Source organism: Crotalus tigris, unplaced genomic scaffold (assembly GCF_016545835.1).
Source record: "Crotalus tigris isolate CLP2741 ecotype Arizona unplaced genomic scaffold, ASM1654583v1 scf7180000017628.32516253702:7417878, whole genome shotgun sequence".
NCBI classification, from domain to species: Eukaryota; Metazoa; Chordata; class Lepidosauria; order Squamata; family Viperidae; genus Crotalus; species Crotalus tigris.
The window spans coordinates 3,739,459-3,759,503 of NW_024096523.1; the positions used below are offsets into that span (position 1 = coordinate 3,739,459).

Genomic DNA, 20,045 nt, shown 5'->3' on the forward strand with positions numbered 1-20,045 from the left:
CAGGATAAAGTGAAGAGGACAAAGATAAAAAGAGTCATGTACAGGTAGTCCTCGACTTACGACATTTGTTTAATGTCTGTGGGAAGTTATAACAGCACTGAAAAAAATCTGTTTACAATAATTGCAGCATCCCCAGGGTCATGTGACCAAAATCTGGGCCTATATTTACGATGGTGGCAGCCTCCTAAGCCACAGCACTGATGATCACAAATTGGCTACCAAAGAGCGAAGTCAACGAGGGAAGCTGGATATGCTTAACAACTTGGTGATTCATTCAACAATCGCTGCAAAAGCGATCGTGAACAAAACTCATTTAATGACACATTGCTTGGTGGCAGAATTCCCATCCCAATTGCGGTCGTAGGTTGAGGACTATCTATACACTATGTTGGGCTCGCTTGGGAAGCTAAGAGGTCTGAAGATGCCAGAGTTGAAATCACTTGACTTGCTCAGCCTTCCCCCCCCCCCCCCCGCTAGCCTTCGGATCAACAGAGAAGAATTAAGGAAATCCTTGACTTACGGCTACCGTTCGGACTGGCATTTCCATCATTAAGCAATACAGTCATTACATGAGTTTATGCTGTATTACTATAGTCATTACGGAAATCATGCAGGGATGAAGTGAATGCCCCAGTGATGTTGCTCGTTGGAAGCCTCTGAGAAGGTTGTCAATGACGGCCCCCATGACCTGGCAGTGTTGCAAATATCGTAGGTAACATGCTGGTTACCGAACGCATGAATTTTGATCATCTGGCTGTGGGGATGCTACGCCAGCTGTAAGCATGAGGATTGCTCGTTAAGTTACTATTTTCAGAACCATCATAACTTCAAATGATCATTAAACAAATGGTCATAAGCCAAGGACTACCTAGAATGCCAGGTGAAGAAATCCTGCTGCATTGTTTCCCGAGCATGTCCCCGTCTGCATGAGAGGGAACTTGCTTTAGAACTTTAGAGAGCTTGTGTAGAACATTTTATTTTAAAAATCTAGGCTACTCCCCAAAAGGGAAAGGGAAGTAATGCCTCCGCCTGAATGAGCACTAAAGTGGTCAAATGCTACACGCCATAGCAAGTGGCAGCTCCAGCTAAAGCAGGACTATATGCATAGCCTCCTAATTAATCTTCAACAATGGCCAGAAGAAACTTCAGCTAGCAATAGCAATAGCACTTAGACTTATATGCCTCTTCACACTGCTTATATGCCTCTTCACACATCCCTCTCTAGGCAGTTTACAGAGTCACCATATTGCCCCCAACAATCTGGGTCTTCATTTTACCGACCTTAGAGGGAGGGAAGACTGAGTCAACCTTGAGGATCAAACCCCTGGCAGTCAACAGAATTAGCCTGCAATACTGCATTCTAACCACTGCGCCACCAGGGCTAACCCAAAAGTTCAAGTCCCCAGTTTGTTGTACACATACGGTACATACAGACACAGAGGAAATGCATGTTTGGATTGGAAACAGAGAAAGTAAGTTTTGGGCTTGTCGGATGACTCTACTGCTGCATCAGCTTTGCATTTCTGACTCAACCTAATCCAATGAGCTCTTTGCTCTCTTCTGGCATGTCGGTGTTGGCCTTTGTTACATACTGGAGCCTTCTACCGAACCCAAACTACCAGATAGCAAAAGTTTTTCTGGCAGACGGATTTGCAAACAGATTAGGGATTATGGAGGGAAGGCAGGCTAGCAACAAAGCCCAGTTTGGCTGAAAGGTTGTTTGCGTTTCTACTGAATCAGCTGCCAAATCCACTGTCAAAATGTCAGCCATTTTGACAAAGCTCAGCCAGGCTTCTCCTAAAACTCCTAACAGGAGCTTCAAGTGGCAGGATGCAAGGATTATGGAGGATTGGAACAGCAGGGAGAATTTGCTTTTGGAAAAGGGAGCAAACAAGGAAATTTTGTCCATGTGCCTCCCTTGCCACATCCACACACCTCTTCCCTTTACAGCATATTTTGTCCTTTTTCTCAAGGTGCCTGAATAATACAGCTTGGCCAACAACCAGGATGACACAGCACGCCACAAGGTGGAAAAGCATCCCTTTAACACTGATTGGAGCTGACAATATTTTTTCTCGTCTCTGATCCCAGAAGGGAAATTAAGGCAATGGGAAAGATAAAACATGACATCAGAGAGGACAGGCAGCCCTGCTTAATCTTGGTATTGTTAATATCACCTTGCAAGGAGAAATTAAACCGATCGGTGGGGGCTGAAAACAGCATCCAGAGGCAAAGATCTGTGGCACAAAAGAACAGCCACAAGGCTCCGCTCTTACTGGAACAGTAAGATGCTGGCACTGCCATTCCATGCCCCATCCCATGCTCATCACAAATAGAGGGAGTCCTCGACTTAAACAATAGTTCATTTAGTGACTGTTACAACGGCACTGAAAAATGTGATTTATGACCATTTGTCATACTTACAACTGTTGCAACATCCCCACGGTCACATAATTAAAATTCAGACACATGGCAACTGACTCATATTTATGACAGTTGCAGTGTTCCAGGGTCATGTGATCACCTTTTGTGACCATCTTACAAGCAGGACCAATGGGGAAGCCAGATTCACTTAACAACCAAGTTCCTAACTTAACCACTGCAGTGATTCACTTGACAGCTGTGGCAAGAAAGGTCGCAATGGGGGCAAAATTCAATTAACTGTCTCACTTAGCAACAGAAATTTTGGACTCCGTGGTGGTCGTAAGTGGAGGACTACCTGTAAATATTTTTAAAAGATCAATTAAAGTATTTAAAACAGAATTCTCCACTGTGAAGGCTTTTGGATCCTCCCTTGGATTTGGATTTAACCCAAGATAAACTTTTAAGACTGAAACTGCCCCTCCCTAACCTCAACAGGTCTTAGGTCAGAGATGGAAAACTAATGGTGAAAGGCCCCAATGTCTCCCAAGACTGCAATCCCCGCAATTTATCAGCAAAATGAGCTTCTTTGGGAACATGTTTTGGGATCACCTTTAATTGGGGAAATTCAGGTGTTAATGTTAGCAGTTTGAATCTCTGCAGCTTCCTGTTCCAAACTAAAACACTTAAAACATGATCTCATTAGGGCATTATCACAGAGTGGCCTCTTTCAGCCCAGCAAAGGAAAGGGAGACCAGTCGCAGCCCTCAAGTTTTCAGCAGCTGTTGTCTTCTGGCTTAGGTTCCTTCACAACACACACCAGCCTTCATCAAAACTTAGTTAAGAATGGCACACATCCAGTGAGCTCATTTAGTTCTCCCTGTTCATCCCCCACAGTTTTGATTCAAGTAAACTCATAGAAGAAAGATCAATCATAGTCTGCTTCACATCTGCCACACTAAGTTCTGCAAATCTGGTATTTTAAAGTTTTCAATATTCACCGAGCAGCTTTTCCAACTGGGGTCTCCTTCCCCACATGTGCCCTATTGGGACAGCTAGATAAGTGGTGGTGGTGGTGGTGATGCTGTCCAGTATTGCTTGAAAGCACCAAGGAAAGATGTTCCAATTAATATGTGCCACTAAATATGATTTACTGAACAATTATTCAATTATTTGCCCAGCATTCTAACCTATAAACTACACTTTGCAAGTCACAGTGGACAGACGGTTGTACTAAAACCAAACAAGCCACATGACTTAGCCTAACAGACATGAAATATAACGGAAGTTTATACCAGATGCATCCGGTTTAATACAACATTTGGCCACAATTTGTGGGGTGGGAGAAGCTTCTTGCCAAAGGGACAAGAGTTTCTTCTTCTTTTACTGTCACGCGTTCTCTCAGCTGCACTCTATTCCTTTGGACCAAATCCCTACCGTTGCTTCTTCAGCCTGGAAAGGGATGAAAGGAGAGGCTCTTCTTATGTTGATTTGTGAAGTCTTACTTTGACCATGGCTGTTGCCCAAGACTAGCCTCCATCTGCTGAAGGAGGTGGTCTCTTCTAAGATCTGCGGTTCTTTTTTGAGATGCTAGAAAGAGAAGGTAGGAAAGGCTGGAACGGCCTGCTGGGGGAGCTGTCCAAGTGCTGATGGCCTTTCCCATTCTTCTTGCCCTACTTCAGACATGTCAAACACAAGGCCCGGGGGCCGGATGCGGCCCGCGAAGTGGTTTCATGTGGCCCACAAAGCCATCCTGGAAACAGTGAGGGAACTGCCCCCGTTGCCTTGGCCCTGGCCGGCCGGGAGCCAATGTACAATTTTGTGGTGCCCATCTATGCTGAAACGCATTCAGTCTTAGCGCAAGGCTGTCTAGAAACAGCGAGGAACCAGCCCCTGCCATGTTGGCCCTGCCCCCTGGGTGCATGCTTGGGAGGTGTCACCCTTTGTGAGGAATGAAGAAATGGACCATGCCTTGGTGCTTGCCCTGGTCCCACCCCCTTCTGCCAGAGACCCTCTGATCTGTCCCACTCCTGCCCAGGCCCCCACAGGCACTCTTGACGCGAATGATGTAGAGCTGGCCATGCCCACCCAGTAGGCCACACCCACTCCATCCAAGCCCACCAGTAGGCCACACCCCCCAGCCCCCCCCCCGGAGGGCAACCACAGTGCTGATGCGGCCCTCAATGAAATTGAGTTTGACACCCCTGCCCCACATTGAGAAGGTGGCAGTCATTCTGTTTTTTTTTTTTTAAAGGAAACATCTTGGCCACCTCCCTGCCAAGCCTGTGAACATATGGCAGCCTATTAAAGTAGGAGTCCCCAACCCTTGGTTCTGTGGACCAGTACTGGGCCGCACAAAGCCCCATCCGCGAGATGCAGGCAGCACACAAAACCATGCACTCTCTGGTCCGTGGAAAAACCTTTCTCCGGTCCCTGGTGCCCAAAAGGTTGGGGAGCTCTGTATTAAAGGGAATATTGCACTCGAGCCTCTTTCACAAATAACTATCTCCTGGGATACTTTGGCTATGGCCATCTAATTTTATACAGGTAATCCTTGACTCACAACAGTTCATTTAGTGACCGAAGTTACAATGGCATTGAAAAAAGTGACTTATGACCAGTTTTCACATGGCCGTTGTAGCATCCCCACGATCTCGTGATCAGAATCCAGACACTTGGCAATTGACTCATATTTATGACAGTTGTAGTGTCTTGGGGTCATGTGATCTCATTCTGACAGGAAGTCAATGAAAAAAGCCAGATTCACTTAACCATGTTAACTGCAGTGATTCACTTAACAACTGTTGGCAAGAAAGGTTCTAAAATGGGGCAAAATTCATTGAACTGTCTCTTAGCAACCAAAATCTTGGGCTCAGTTGTGGTTGTAGGTCAAGAACTACCTATACTGAGGCTTTGTAAACCAGTTTGATCATGAAGGGTAGCACGCAAATGCATAATACACAATGGTTTTCATTTTAGCTCATGGTTACTTTAGTGCTTGACAAGTAAGCTGAAAACAGACTTGCCTGAAGTGGGGATGGGCAGTCATAGGTTTGCAGCTGCGCAGGCCCAGCATGCCTGGATTTGGCCACAGGCAAGGCAACCGTGAGACTCAAAAACAACCTCCACTGACATCATTACCTTATGCTCAGAAGATTCCTTTTGTCCTGTAGGAAACATCCTAGATGCTGAGGCTATTTGGCTTGAGCTCCTGGAAGTGAAACCTGCTATCTTTGGGGAGGAACTTTTTCAGGAGTGATGCTACACTTTATTAAAACCACCACTTCAGGAGAGATTTGTCAAGCTGTTGTATACTTTAATCCAAGGCAGGTAATTAAGAGCTGCCCTCCCCCACCTCCTTAAAGCATCTCTGTGTGTGTGCAGACCGACACACATACAGGCAGGCTTTTAATATTACAGGCAGATTTTTAAGTGCTGGGCTGTTGCATTTATGCTGCATGGTATTGTAATGACTATGGAAACATTTTTAAACACTGCATCCATCCCCTTATTTCACTCATTAGAAATGCAAAACGGTATTTAAATAGGCTGAATCATTTAATGGCTTAATCAATTTTAGTTTTGTCAACAGCAGAGCTAGAAGAACAAAGTATCTTCCCCTTCAAACAACAGGAAAAAACATGGTAATTTCCCACACACTCACCAGTGGTTTTTTTTTTTTTTAATCACACAAGGGTCTATTTTGACAAATTATAACAAAAGCTTTTTTTTTTTTGTCTTCCTTCAATTGTGTCTGATTCTTGGAGACCACCTGGACAAATCCTTGCATATTTCCTGGTAAGGTTTTTCAGAAGCGGGTTTGCCATTTCCTCCTTCTCAGGGCTGAGCGTGGGTGACTGGCCCAAGGTCACCCAGCTGGCTTTGTGTCAAAACAGGACAAGCCAGTCTCCCATTTTGTAGCCTGATGTCTTCCACATTACACCAAACTGGCTCACAAAAGCAGGCCCCAGGCTTAAAGGCACCAGGATACTGCTTCATGTGAAACAATATTTCTTTTTGAAAATGTTGAAAACACACACAGTATATTTTTAACCATTTATTTCCATGAAGAGTAGAGAGAAGGGGCAAAGGACTGTTTTATTTTTAAATTTAAGAGAGTAAAAGCATGAAAGAAATAAAACAAAAATGGGTTATTTACCCTCCCTGCCCACAGTTACGCTGAAATAAGTTACCCTATGAAGTTAATTATGGCAAATTTGAGGAAAATAATACAGTAATTATTTAAGCATTAAAATGGCATTATTTACTACCACTTCATGTGACAAAGGTTTTCGATGGTGACCTATCAAGATGTAGAAGACTGCTCATGCCATGACATCAGATATTAGGCTAGATGTGCCATGGCTTCACTTCAATAAAGTTTTATGTCCTTATAGCATTCATATAAAAATAAAATAAAAGCAGAACATGATTGGATTGGGTTGCATACCCATTAATCATATTTATACCAGATTAAAGGCCTATCAATTATGGATATTTTGAACAAAACATGGGGAAAGGACATAAGAATCTCAATCCAACATGCAGAAAACAATTCTAATGCAGGTGGGACTCAACTTACAACCCAATGCTTAATGACCATTTAGAGTTATGACAGACCCCCCCCAAAAAACTCCTACTTATCACTTATCCTACTTATCCTAAAGTTCCCATGGTCTTCCCCCACAGTTACATGACTTCATTTGGGCACTCAGCAACTGTCTCACACGTACGACCATTTGCAGCATCATGTGATTGTGACCCACATTTTGCCATAAAATGACCCATGGAGAACAGGATTAATTACCATGGCATCCGCTTAAATGGAATGCTGGCTTGACCACAACAGTTTACTTAACTACCAGAAAAGGTCATAAAATCGATCACATAATGACTCACTTTATAACTGTCATGACTTACCACCTTAATTGTCAGGCTTAATTATGGTTGTAAAGTGAAGGCTGCTTGTAGACCCAAGGCAGAAAACGTTTGTATTTGAAGTTATAATTTCCAGAATATGCTCAACTTCCATTTGTTGTATCAACAATTCTTCTAGGGTTTCTACATATTAACTGCATTTATCTCCAGTTCTAATGAACTTCACTCACCTAAAAATGGATTTGTTTTCTTCTGGCAGGAAAAAAAATCAATCAATCACATTTATTGCTATGAAACGTGCAAAAATATTTGAACAAATATTTCCTATCAAATTCACATATAGTAGAGTCCCCAAAAGAATTTGCAGTTAAGTTGTGAAAACGTGATGAATTGTGGATCAGGAGAGAAAAACTGGAAGTTATTGGGTAGCTTCTTTCAATGTCTTTAGAACAAAATGAATACTTAGCATTATATCCTCCCAAGGAAAAGACTTTTTTAACCCCAGATATCTATTAATCCTGAACAATTTCATCTACCTTTTGATTTTCTAAAATCAAGGATCTCTGCCATATAAATGGACTATCCATAAAACTTATCAATGTTTCCAAATGTTTTCTTAAACCAGGGCAGAGGGTTTGTCGACTGAAGTAGGTAGAACCCACATGTTAAGCCAATCCATTGCCCAGGCACATCCAATGTGGTAAGGAAGGATGCCAAAATGACTGCCAAATACCACACAATATTCCTTTAACTGTAAACTTCTGATCTTTAGGGCAGCAGATAAAAAGTGACTTTAAAAGAAGGTGAAAAAGAACAGCAGGACCAAGATTTGCAAGGTGATACTAAGGAAGAGGATATTTTTCACTCCTATAAACTGGAACAGCTATCTTGCAGTCCTCGGGCTGCACTGAATTTTCCAATGAAATTCTCACCAGTGTAACAACGCACAGGGCGAGGGAAAGGGTGTACAAAAAGCACATATGCATTCATAATTGTTAAGTTGTAGATATACCAGGAGACATAGGCAAGAAAAGAAGATCTCCTGTGAATGGCAGTAACAGATTATAACCGAGCATTAGAGAAAGTGACCGATTAATCCAACCCTAAACATAACACAATGGCTAGAAAGGATTTCTCATTTCTTTAAAGTTTATATGGTAAAGTTTTGTTTAATCACATATACTTTACAAGAAGTCCCTCAAGGAAAGACAGACAAAACGAAAGAGATTATAAAAGTAGTTTTTTAAAGATTTGGATTAAAAATAGCAACTAGGGACAGTAAAAAGAATATGGAGAGTCAAACTCTGCATGAGTGTGTGGAAGAGAAGCAACAATTCCAGTCTCCATTGTGCTTCTCCCACTTCACCCAAGACATGCCAGGCAGAATTCGGTACTGATAATCAGGCTGTACAGAAACAACCTGAGGATCACTGACCTCTAGCATAAACAAGACTGAGGTCACCACAGCACTTTTTGCTTTAGGTTTAAGGCTTTTTGAATTCATACCAACAGCCAATTCCCACAACTGCTGAGTTTATAGTAAAGCAGACTTTCAGCATATCATAGAACGGTTGCCCATTTTCACTAAATGTCTAAGGGTACACTGATAAACACCTAGAGAAATCATACCACTTGCTCTTATATTCTGGAACAGGTAACGTTCTTGGTCTCTATTGATAAAACCAACAACTGTGTTCATAACCATCTCCTCCTGCAGTTAATTAAGGTATATCTATTGATCTCTTTTTACAAACTGACCATTTAAGAGAACTTTGTTAAAAGAACACTTTCTTCAACATTCCATATTTTGTTTAGATATGACCTTATGATACATTTGAAATAATTACTCTTACATAAATATATTTTATGAAATAAGGCACTTATAGAAGTCAACTTATTCTACATAAACATTGTTAGTTTTTGAAATCATTTAAAATGAATCACGTTAAAAGGTGCAATAAGGAAAGAAAAGGTCACTCTCTCCCTCCCCACTTCAAAATTCTGTTTAAAAAGGAAATCAAGCAGAGCAGACTCCAGAGTCTCTGTAGTAAAGCAGCCTGGTAAAAGGACACAGCATCCTTCTCCCCAGCTGTGTGATTCAAGAGGCATATTTTAAGTCTTTCTCTCTACTCAAATGCCTGCTTGACGAAGCTTTATGACCTCTGAGATTTTGAAGGGTCCTTCCTCATGATGTGGTCAACTGTGCTGGAGAAGGAAAGAAGTCAATCTTCGAAGATTGTAGAAAAGTTTTTGGACCCAGCATTGTAGAAAAAGGTTTTGGACCCAGTGGCACAATCAAGAACTTAAAATAATTTAAAAAGAAAAAAACTTTGAAAAACTAGTTTGCTCAGAAGCTGTGATGCAAAAGGAAAAGAAAAGGAAATTAAATAATGGGTGGGCTTTCTGTAGAAATCAGGCAGTAGCATTGTTGTCCTAGAGCAGGGGTCTTCAAACTTGGCCGTTTAAGACTTGTGGACTTCAATTCCCAGAATTCCTTAGCCAGCCGTGCTGGCTGAGGAATTCTTGGAGTTGAAGTGCACAAGTCTTAAAGCGACCAAGTTTGGAGACCCCTGTTCTAGAGGGATTTCTTCTCCACCCTATTCTTCCATTGAACCAAGCAATTGTTCCTGCTGTTTAGATGCTATAAGAAACCCTCAAATATCCCAACTAATTCGAGAGAATGAAATCTGTACAGCCTCTTCCATTAATTTCAATTAACTAACATCTTCGATTAACTTCAATTAACTATTCTAAAATCAGAATAGCAAGACTAAAGCCATCTTTTGGAGATGAATCAAATCTACTTTGATGCTTCACAACAAGCATGAATGTCTTGATGGTTTCAGGGAGAAGATCTATTTAAAACTGGAGCAGAAAGTGAGGCAGCGACTCTATAGCATGGCTGATAACTGTGGCCCATCTGGTTGGATAAGGTGTTAGACTGGTTTTCTGTTTCTCAAACAACTTTTTTTCAGAGCAGTTCATTGAACATGATGCTCAATGTAACAACTTGTTGTTTTCCAGCAGGTTGTCACACCTCTTAAAAGTGCAAAAGAGCAATAAGAGGGATTTAAATTGAAAGGAGTTAACTTCAAGCTTTTTACTAACTAGCATCTGAACTCATCCCTACCTTCAGAATGTGCAGATATGTTTGAGTACAACTATGTTTGAGTACAACCCCTTTATTTTCAGTTGTTAGTAAACCTAGGCAAGCAATTTAAAAGCTGTTAAGTGAGAGGCATCAGGTTGTGAAAAGCTGACAAGATAAACTACTCTCTCTGTACAGGACACCCACCTCTCAAAGAACACAGAAAGAATTAGCACCACTTTCAAACTTAGAAGTCAACCTTAAGTCAAATCTATTTAAATGTTATATTAAGAATGCCCATTATCCTTATGCAGCACATTGATGATAAATTGATACAGTCAATCTGCAAAAAAATCATTTATGGGGATAACTAGGAAAATAAGTTATACTAAATACAAAGGCTCCCTAATTTCATTGGCACAGCCATGTAGTTTTCTTGGCACCGTGTCTGGGTAACCGTTTATTCTGAAAGCACACCTGGAGGCCTTTTTATGTTCTTGTGGCTCTCGTTAGGAGGAACCATTCACAGAGATTTATTACTTACAGTCACGCAAAGTTAAAGGTTTTGCTGTGTATGAAATGCCAGGCAAATCAAAAAACAGACCAAGTTCTGTCATTTCATTCTAAGCTAGCCACTACTTTTAGTAGTTGAATATTAATTCTGGGTTACTAATGAGCCTTGGGGTCATTCTTGAAATTTTGAAAGGTTTTATAATTTATCAGTAAACTACCCATCGGCCTATCCTTTATGCACTCAAATCAGATGCTCAAAACTGTTCAGTGCCTCAAAGGCAATCACCAAACAGAAGGAATTTCTCCAAGATAATTTAGACTTTCTGCCTACTTCTGAAAGTTTGGTCCTCCTCTGGCTAAAGAAAAGCTCCACTTATATTGCCATGGCACCAGAAGCTCAAAACAAAACAGGGACATGGAATAAAGATCTGTAAGGATAAAAGCAAGAAAACAAACACTCTTTGGGGTATAGAAGCTGTTACAAGGCACATCCTATTAAGAAAAGGCCAACAAGGCATATGGCAAGGCAAAGATTTTCAAACCAATAAATAGGTAGGCATGTTCCCTATTCAAACCATCACTCTGATTAAAGTGATAGCACTGTTCCAGTAAGTGGGGTGCCTGGATAAATTTAGGCGGCTGCCCTTTGACATTCTGTATACTAGTTCTTGGCGAAGTAAATCCAAAAAAAGGCTATTTGAAATATGTATATCGAATGCTGGTAGGGTAAAACCCAAAGTAAATTTGTCAATAAACCACTTTTGTAACTGAAGTTGAGGCTCTGTAGGCTCCAACAATGCTGAAATAACTCTGTGGTAACTATTGAAGGATTAAAGCAAAATAATAAGGAAGACTGGGCATATATTACGTATGGCCAAGTTGGTCCATGGACACTTCAAAAGTCCCATGTGGTGTCTAAAGAGGGGGCATCGCTTGATTTTACCACATCTCAGTTTCTAGCATAATGTGCTTGCTTTTTTAAAAAAAGCACTTACAGATAATTTGATTCATGTAGGACCTTCTAATGAACTGAGAATCTGAAAGTCTTCTGATTACAAAGCAAGACCACGTCCAGTGCTTAAAGTTCTGTCTTCAAGGCACACGGAGGGACATTCTTCCTAATTTTGCATATACTAAATTCCATCATCATTATAAAAACTTAAGTGGTACTATGGGTCAAGCAGAAAGGATCCCTGTTCCCAGGCTCATTCTATGATTTAACAGGCATTGAGGGGGGAAGAGATAAAATTTTTAGAAGATCCTGTTATGTACATGGTACAGTGTTTTTTAAACTCCAACCTAAATTAATACATTCCAAATTTAGCATAAATAAACTATTGTTAGGGCTGGTGGGAGCAGAAATTTAAAATTATACCCTATCTGACGGATAAAGGTGAATCACCAGCTTACTACAGTGTTTCCAATGCCTCCACATACTGTTGCAAAGGAAATTAGTACTACTTGCGAGTTTGTTGCTGTTCAACATGCCTGTCATCTTAAACAACACTTCCTGATTGCACCAGGAGCTGCAAATTTAGTCCTAAACCAAAGAAAATCTTTAACAATATATATATATTTTCATAGTAACCTGAGAATCTGGAAATCTAGGGTTCATTTTCCTTCTTTCTTGGAAGGATGTATAAGTCCCATCAACTGGGAGGGAAGGCAGTTATTTGGAAGTCGGGAAGATCAATCTTTGGTTATTGGATGAAAAGAAAGAAAAAAAAATTTGGCATTCTGGGAAGCGATGGCCGTTTTCTCTCCATCTTATCCGCCTCTGTCCCCATATTGGGAGTGTGCAGGGGCTTAATCAGACCACTCGTCTTCATCAAACTCTGATGAATCATCCTCTGAATCGCTGTATTCTACCGCAATGCGGCGTGAGAGAATGGTTGCCACGTCATTGCCCCCAACATCTCGCTTCTCTTGTTCACGCTGTTCTTCAACTTTACGGAGCTGGAATCCTGGCAAGGAAAGAAAGAAAGGAAGTTGCAGGTGCCGACTGTCATATATACTCTCTCTCTCTTTCTCTGTGTATGTATGTGTACGTGTAGAGACAAAATCACATAATGCTGAAGTAGCATTACGGGAAATAGTTGTGCACTGCCTTGCCTCCCCAAGAAGAGGGAAATGGCAGCAACTAAGACAATCAGGAAAAAAGCCCAACACAAAAGGTAACTTTCAGGTTTTACAGAATTATTCAGCAACTTGCATGTTTTGAAAAAGCAAAAATATAGTGAGGAAGATGTCAAAAGTGAGGATTATACTGTATGAGACATTGGACAAAGTGAGCTACACCAAGATGATTTTAATGATGAGATGTAGGAAGAAACTAAAAAGAATGTAACAAACGCAGAAGAATTCAGACCACAGTAAAGCATATAAAGCAGCAATGCGTATCCTCTCTCCAAAACACAGGAGTCAGGCAATTTTTCAATTAGTCCCAGTAAAAAGGATGCAGCCAATGTTGTTGTTTAAGCTTGCTGGATGGAACAGAAAAGTTAAGCTGCTACTAGTGGTTAGGAATCCAAAGGCACAATGGCAGTTGGGGAGACTCAAAGAAAATACCTTGTATGAGATTAAATTATTTCCAATATATTTTGCTAAGTTCAGAATTCCAGCAACAGCAGAACGGCTCCTAATTGGGTTGTGTTTATGATATGGCGCTTGGTCTTCAGATATCCAAAATGAGAAGAACTTACCTTGACGAATAGCAGAAAGTAAGTCACTCCTAGCTTCGCTAACAGCAGGCAATGAGGATTTTGGCTTGGAGGGCACCAAATCGGGTTGTTGAACAGAAGCCTCTGGAACACCCATGCCACCAAAAGATAAAGGGGGTGGGCCAGGAGGAGGGGGAGGAGGGGGAGGGGGTGGCACCCCACTTGTGGGCTGTGATAGCAGGGGAGATGGCACAACGGCATATTCTGCTGCTGGAGGTGGAGGGGGTGGAGGGGCAGCAAAATCTGGGTGAGGAGGAAAGGAGGGTGGAGATGGAGGAGGAGGACTGCCAGGAGTTGGAAAGCTGGCAAGTGGAGGTGGTGGAGGAACTCCCTCCATCGGTGGTGGCGGTGGTGGAGCAGGAGGTGGGGCAAAGCCGGGTCTGGTTCCCAGGGGTGAACTAATAGGAGGATCTGGTGGAGGATGGCTGGGGCTGACGAGGATGGATTTCTTCAGCCCTCCAGAAACACTCTGGCTAGGTGGATAACTGTGGAGTAGAAAGTGGGAAGAATGGAGAGCAAAAGAACCCCTCATGAGTTTTTTCCAAACAGGATCAAACACTGTCAGTGAAAAAGTACATCTTGACTGTAGTGCAAAGCAATCGGTTTTTCACGTTTTCTGATATCCCTCACAAGAACTGACTTAAATTCTGTAATTTAGATTCAATGTTCCCTCTGGAATCCTAGGCTTTTGGAAAGATTCCAACGAATGTGAAAAGAATCTGAACATAGCACCCACACTCAAATAACCTTGACATGCAATTTTTAAAAAAATCAATGTCAACAAATGCATGTCCCTTGTAATCCCACCTTTATAGAGTTCTGGCTTTCTGCAATTCTAAACAAATTACAGGCTGAATCCCCAGCATGGGATCTGGTTAACAATGTGCTCGCTGACCCATTTTTTGACTCTTGTAAAGCTCCCTGCCCCTACCTAATTTTATGTTTAGTCTTTAAATGAGAAGAATCTTGAAAAATCTGAGGACACATTTGGTGCTTTATTTGCAGTACATTGGCCCTTAAAATTAAGAGTTAGCATGCAACAAAGCACCAAGTATTTTCAGTATGCTTCTAGGCCCGATATTCTTAGAAAATAACATTGGGGATAGGGGTGGGGGACATCAGTCCAATGTTTGGCTTGATTTCTGATAAAAGCCTATTTTATAATTGATGTAGCCTTCGTGACATGCTCTTCATGGTCTCCATATTCCAAATGCACCCATATTTCAAAAGGCGTATGAGTATCCAGATACACCCACTTACATTTATTAAAATCCTTAACACCATAATATATTTATTTCATATCTTTTACAAGTAAGAATTTGTTTCCTTTTAATTAAAGTACTTAGCTAATTCCCCATTCCTCTTTAATTTGTAATTATGGTAAGATATACCATCACCAAGACTATAAATCAGGGGTGTCAAACTCAATTTCATTGAGGGCCGCATCAGCATTGCAGTTGCCCTCAGGGGGCCGGGTGGGTGTGGACAGGGTGGGTGCAGCCTACTGGGTGGGCGTGGATGGAGTGGGTGTAGCCTACTGGGTGGGTGTGGCCAGCTCTACATCGTTTGTATCAAGGGTGCCTGTACGGGCCTGGGCAGGAGTGGGATAGATCTGTGGGTCTCTGGCAGAAGGGGGTGGGACCAGAGCAGGTACCAAGGCATGGTCCACTGGAGGAGCCTCACTGTTCCTCTCAGGCCATGTGTGTGGGGGGGGGCTTATGGAGCTAAGACTGAATGTGTTTCAGCATAGATGGCCACCACAAAACTGTACATGGGCTCCCAGCTGGCCTGGGCCAAGGCCAAGGCAGAGGGGGCCATTCCTTCACTGTTTCCAGGATGGCTTCGCGGGCCACATGAAACCACTTCGCGGGCCGCATCCGGCCCCCGGGCCTTGGGTTTAACATGTCTGCTATAAATAACTGAATGTTTCTACGAAGGAAAAAATGATATATAAAACAAATCGTAACAAGCACTGCAATGGAACCGCAAACACAGGAGGGCAACTCTTGCTTCAGCCTAGTGTTTCAAGTATTGCTTGAAAAAAAAAAGTGTTTTGACAAGTTACAACCACTGACTGCACTAATGGACAGGTTCTTTAGGATCTTGTCTGAGTTGTTTTGATGGTTAGGGAGCCTTCAGCAATACTTACCTAAATTCTGCTGGTGGTGGCGGAAGACTATCATCGAATATTGGAGGAGGTGATGGTGAAGCTGATTCTGGCTGTGGAGGAGGTGGATAGTAGGTAGCATCAACGCTCTCATTGGAGCCAATGCTACCATTCTGATACACCATGTTAGGAGGGTACCTAAAACCACAAAAGTACAGTTGTGAGCCAAGAGCCTCCCCTTCCCAAAGTTCAAAGGAGCTTCAAAGGTAGAATGCTTATAGCATGTGCAAACCGTATAAACCAGTGTTTCTCAACCTTGACAATTTTAAGGCATGTGGACTTCAACTCCCAGAATTCCACAGCCAGCATTGCTTAAAATTGCAATTAAAATTGCAATTTTAATTGCAATACCAATTGCAATACCAGTGTTTCTCAGCCTTAAAATTGTCAAGGTTGAGAAACACTGGTATAAACAATAGTAACTTGGCTAGACTTTTATATCTATACAGGAAGTCCTCGACTTATAACAGTTCATTTAGTTACAACAGCACTGGAAAACGTGACCTATGACTCTTTTTCACACTTACAGCTGCTGCAGCATCCCCATAGTCATGTGATCAAAATTCAAATGCTTGGAAACTGGTTCAGATTTATGACAGTTGCAGTGTCCTAGAGTCATGTGATCATCTTTTGCAACCTTCTGACAAGCAAAGCCAGATTCACCTAACAACCATGTTACTAACTTAAGAACTGCAATGATTCACTTAACAATTGTGGTGTAAAATGGGGCAAAACTCACTTAACAAATGTCACACTTAGCAACATAAATTTTGAGCTCAATTGTGGTCGTAAGTCGAGGACTACTTGTACTGCAGCTTCTTACTATTAACTTGAATTTCAGTTATAGGGGCAGAGATCACTTTACCCATATGTGTAGACTCAGACCTCTGAAATCAATATAATTTATCTCCTTATAAAAATTATACTATTCTTTAAAAAAGAAAAATGATGGCTCACACCAGCAATCTTTTCCTATTCAAGAATGATTTTTCATCTGTTCATACCACATGGCACTTACACAAAGTGGCAAGTGTAAAAAAAAATATGGAAGGGTTCAGATGCCAATCTCAAAGTCACTTATTAGAAGAATAGTACCAAAATAGGGCCAGCAGTATATCACTCTGATTCAGTTTAACCAATTTGCTATGCATTCCCAAGCCAGCTGATCCTGGCTACAAGTGATGGATGTAAAACTAATATGGAGAATTATCCAAATTTCACCCGTTTGCCAAAACTATTAAAAAGGCTTTCAAGATTCGTAATTGACATTTTCAGTTCATTACAAGAGTAAATATGTGTGGACAATAAACACACGTGGTCACGGAGAGAGGACCTTGGAAAAGTAACTGGACAGCTCTCTTCCAATGATTTCAGAATACACACGGGAAAAACTTCATGGCCTCGCTCAGCCATTCATTTATTCCAACATTGTCAAAGGCTTCTCTTTCGCAACACAAATGATGTGCCACTCTAGAAACAATTTTAGATGTGGGGGTTTTCCCCACCTTTTTCTAAGGGAAGAAGAGCTGAATGTGATTGTGTATGTATGACCTTGACAAAAAGGTCAGTATATCATGAAAGATGGAAATTTGGCCTTTATTGTAAGGTTATCCTATGGGATGCGATGGGATGGGACAGGACGGGAACATTTCACTGCAGTATCCCCCTAAATGCAGTGAAATTGTTTTTGAAATGGATAGTTTTCTTTAATCTGCAGCTTCGATTAATAAGATTATTGACCCCTAAAGGAGATCATGTCTACCTTCTCCTAAATAGCAGAAGACCGTAAGAATTATCTCATACGTTTGTTTCTTAGGGTAAAAATGCTATTCCATATTAGTGTTTCTAATTAATGTAATTAAGAATACACCACATCCAATATATCTCTACAGCAAAATGACTGGCCCCAAATAAAAGTAGACAATTTATATTTCTGATAGATGAAGATATCCCCAAAAGTCAAGCTGATAGGTAGAATTCTCTTCTTTTAAATGCCACAGTATGGCCTAAGTAATGAAGAGGTAGTTTGTTGAACATGTCCCAATTCTAAAGCTGCTAGCAGGAACAATAATCTCCAAATCAGCTCCACTATAACAACCTATATTGGTTCTAATCAGCAGTAGACAAATTCAGCACTTGTTGAAGGGAAGTCAAGGTTGCATAGTTAAGATATGAATAAGTTTGTACTACTAGGCACTTATCTCATCTACTTTTTCTCAATTTGCTCACTATGCAATAAGTAAATGGTTTTGTGAACTCTAAATGAAAGAGCATGGTAATTATTTCACTAGTCTCAAACCCCCACATTTCTATATTAACTATAATAAAAATAAAGTTACCTTCAAGTCAAGCACTACTCCTGGTGACTTACACTTCAGACCCATGCAGTTTTCTTAGCATGACTCAAAACTAGTTTGATAAGGAGCCAGATTTTTTTTTTAAAAAAAATCTTTTTTTAAAACATAGCCTTAAAGAAATGTGCTAAGATTCAAAAATCTACCTCAACTATTCACTATTAACTAGAGCAGGCTCAGTCAAGCAGACTACACACGTTATATCACAATCAATTTTAACATTCCTTCTTAGGAAGGCTACTTACTATTCAGGAACAAAAATATTTAGCCTTGTTGGCCACAGGAACAATTCCATGGCCAGCATTACAGTTATCTCTTACCCTCCTAGTCCATGTTTTTCCCTTGTATCAACAAACTCTTGACCCATTTTCATTTTTTCCCATTCTTCTTTTCGGCTTTTTATCTTCCGAGGATTTACATTTCCTCTATTAGGATTATCCTTCTTTTCTTTCTATAAAATAAATAAATAGGAAGCAACTGTAGGTACCATTAGCCCTTTAAGCTTGTCATGTGCAAAGAAAGGTTATCTCAATAAAAATGTACATAATAAGGAACATATTCTCTCACTAGATCTAGCTACACTTATATGTTTTATTTATTTAATTTATATGCTGCCCATCTCCCGGATAAGGTGAATCTGGGTGGCTTACGCCTATCCAATAGCACAAGTATTTAATAGTTCTTAGGCATCAATGCTTTATCTGAGTTATGTGTTTTGTAAATAGGTGTCCACTGACAAATGAAAATAATGTGCATCTTTACAAAAGAGACCAATAAGATATTCTTCAAAAGTCCAATCACAGGATTATATCTTACCTACTATAAGAAGATACCCAAGTGTAAAAACACAAATAAATAAGAGCTGGGGTGTTATGTTGTTTTTTTGCTATTAGCAAGCAACTGCTACATAATAGTCTCTTGATGTCACCGCTGCTAAATCAAACCTTAATTTAATGGTTCAGAATTTCCACAAATTAATTGCAGAAGGCTGGCTGGCACCAAGTAAGGTAATATTTTGGTTAAGAAAGCCTAAAAGGAAGCTACTAAAGGGATTGTGGGGGATAGAAAAAGCTTCTTAGAAACTGCAAATTTCCCACATAACTATTTGCCTTTTCACTAAGTGTTGTTAGAATGTAATTTCTATCACTTTTACTCATCCCTAAATAAAAATGCAGTTAAAGCATAGGAAAATGCCATCTAGATAAAGCTTTTTTATGAGTATGATTTCCCAACTGATTTATTTCAATTGAAAATATTCCCAAAATAAGACATCTTTTTGCAACATCTTAACCCAGAAATATGGAGCAGATAACTTAATCCACATTAGATAGATAGATAGACAGACAGACAGACAACCTTTATTGTTAATTTTAATGTGGGCACAATGGCACAGGAAATCCCAACTTTGCTCAGTTGCAGGTTTAAGTGTACAAATAATCCTACCATTGGATATTCAATTCATATTATTATAACAATATGAACTATTTTGTAACAAAAACTTATTCAAGATGGGCAATGTTTTCAGACCACAGAGTTCCCTTCTAACAATTATTACTAAAAATAATGGCATACCTGTACTGTTCTGAGTTAGAAAATAGAAGAAAATTCTAAATCCAGAACAGGGTTATCAGTGATAAAAAGGAAACAAAGGCCTTAAAACCTCTTTCCCCAAATAGTCCCACTCACAGTAAGAGATGTGGTTTCATCTACTTTGCTGCCTGCAGCTTCTCATAAGCTTAAGTATGAACTTTGGCCATCAAAAGTTGCCTTATTCTGCTTCATATATTATTCTTGTAATTGAGTACATGACACTAGAGCAGAAGCACATATAATGCATAAAGAAAATTGAGTGAAGTCTGTCCCCCAGCCAATCCCCCCCCCCCACAAACCAGCTGTGTGATTGTCCATATCCACCAAGAGTTGCCAGCAGTCAGGCAATGGCAATCTCCTACCTTTCTCTTCTC

The 20,045-nt window shown here is 40.7% G+C and overlaps 1 protein-coding gene across 2 annotated transcripts in view; it reads right to left on the reverse strand.

The window, feature by feature from the left end:
* Positions 1–5,900: 5,900 nt before the first annotated feature.
* WASF2 (WASP family member 2) overlaps positions 5,901–20,045 on the reverse strand; it is a 54,429-nt gene continuing 40,284 nt past the window's right edge. For both annotated transcript variants that reach the window (XM_039334256.1, XM_039334257.1), the window contains exons 6-9: positions 18,402–18,532; positions 15,710–15,865; positions 13,543–14,045; positions 5,901–12,804 (exon numbers count right to left, since the gene is read on the reverse strand). In XM_039334256.1, coding sequence (XP_039190190.1) covers positions 12,647–12,804; positions 13,543–14,045; positions 15,710–15,865; positions 18,402–18,532 — 948 coding nt within the window. In that variant the 3' untranslated portion in view covers positions 5,901–12,646. The remainder of the gene's footprint in view (positions 12,805–13,542; positions 14,046–15,709; positions 15,866–18,401; positions 18,533–20,045) is intronic.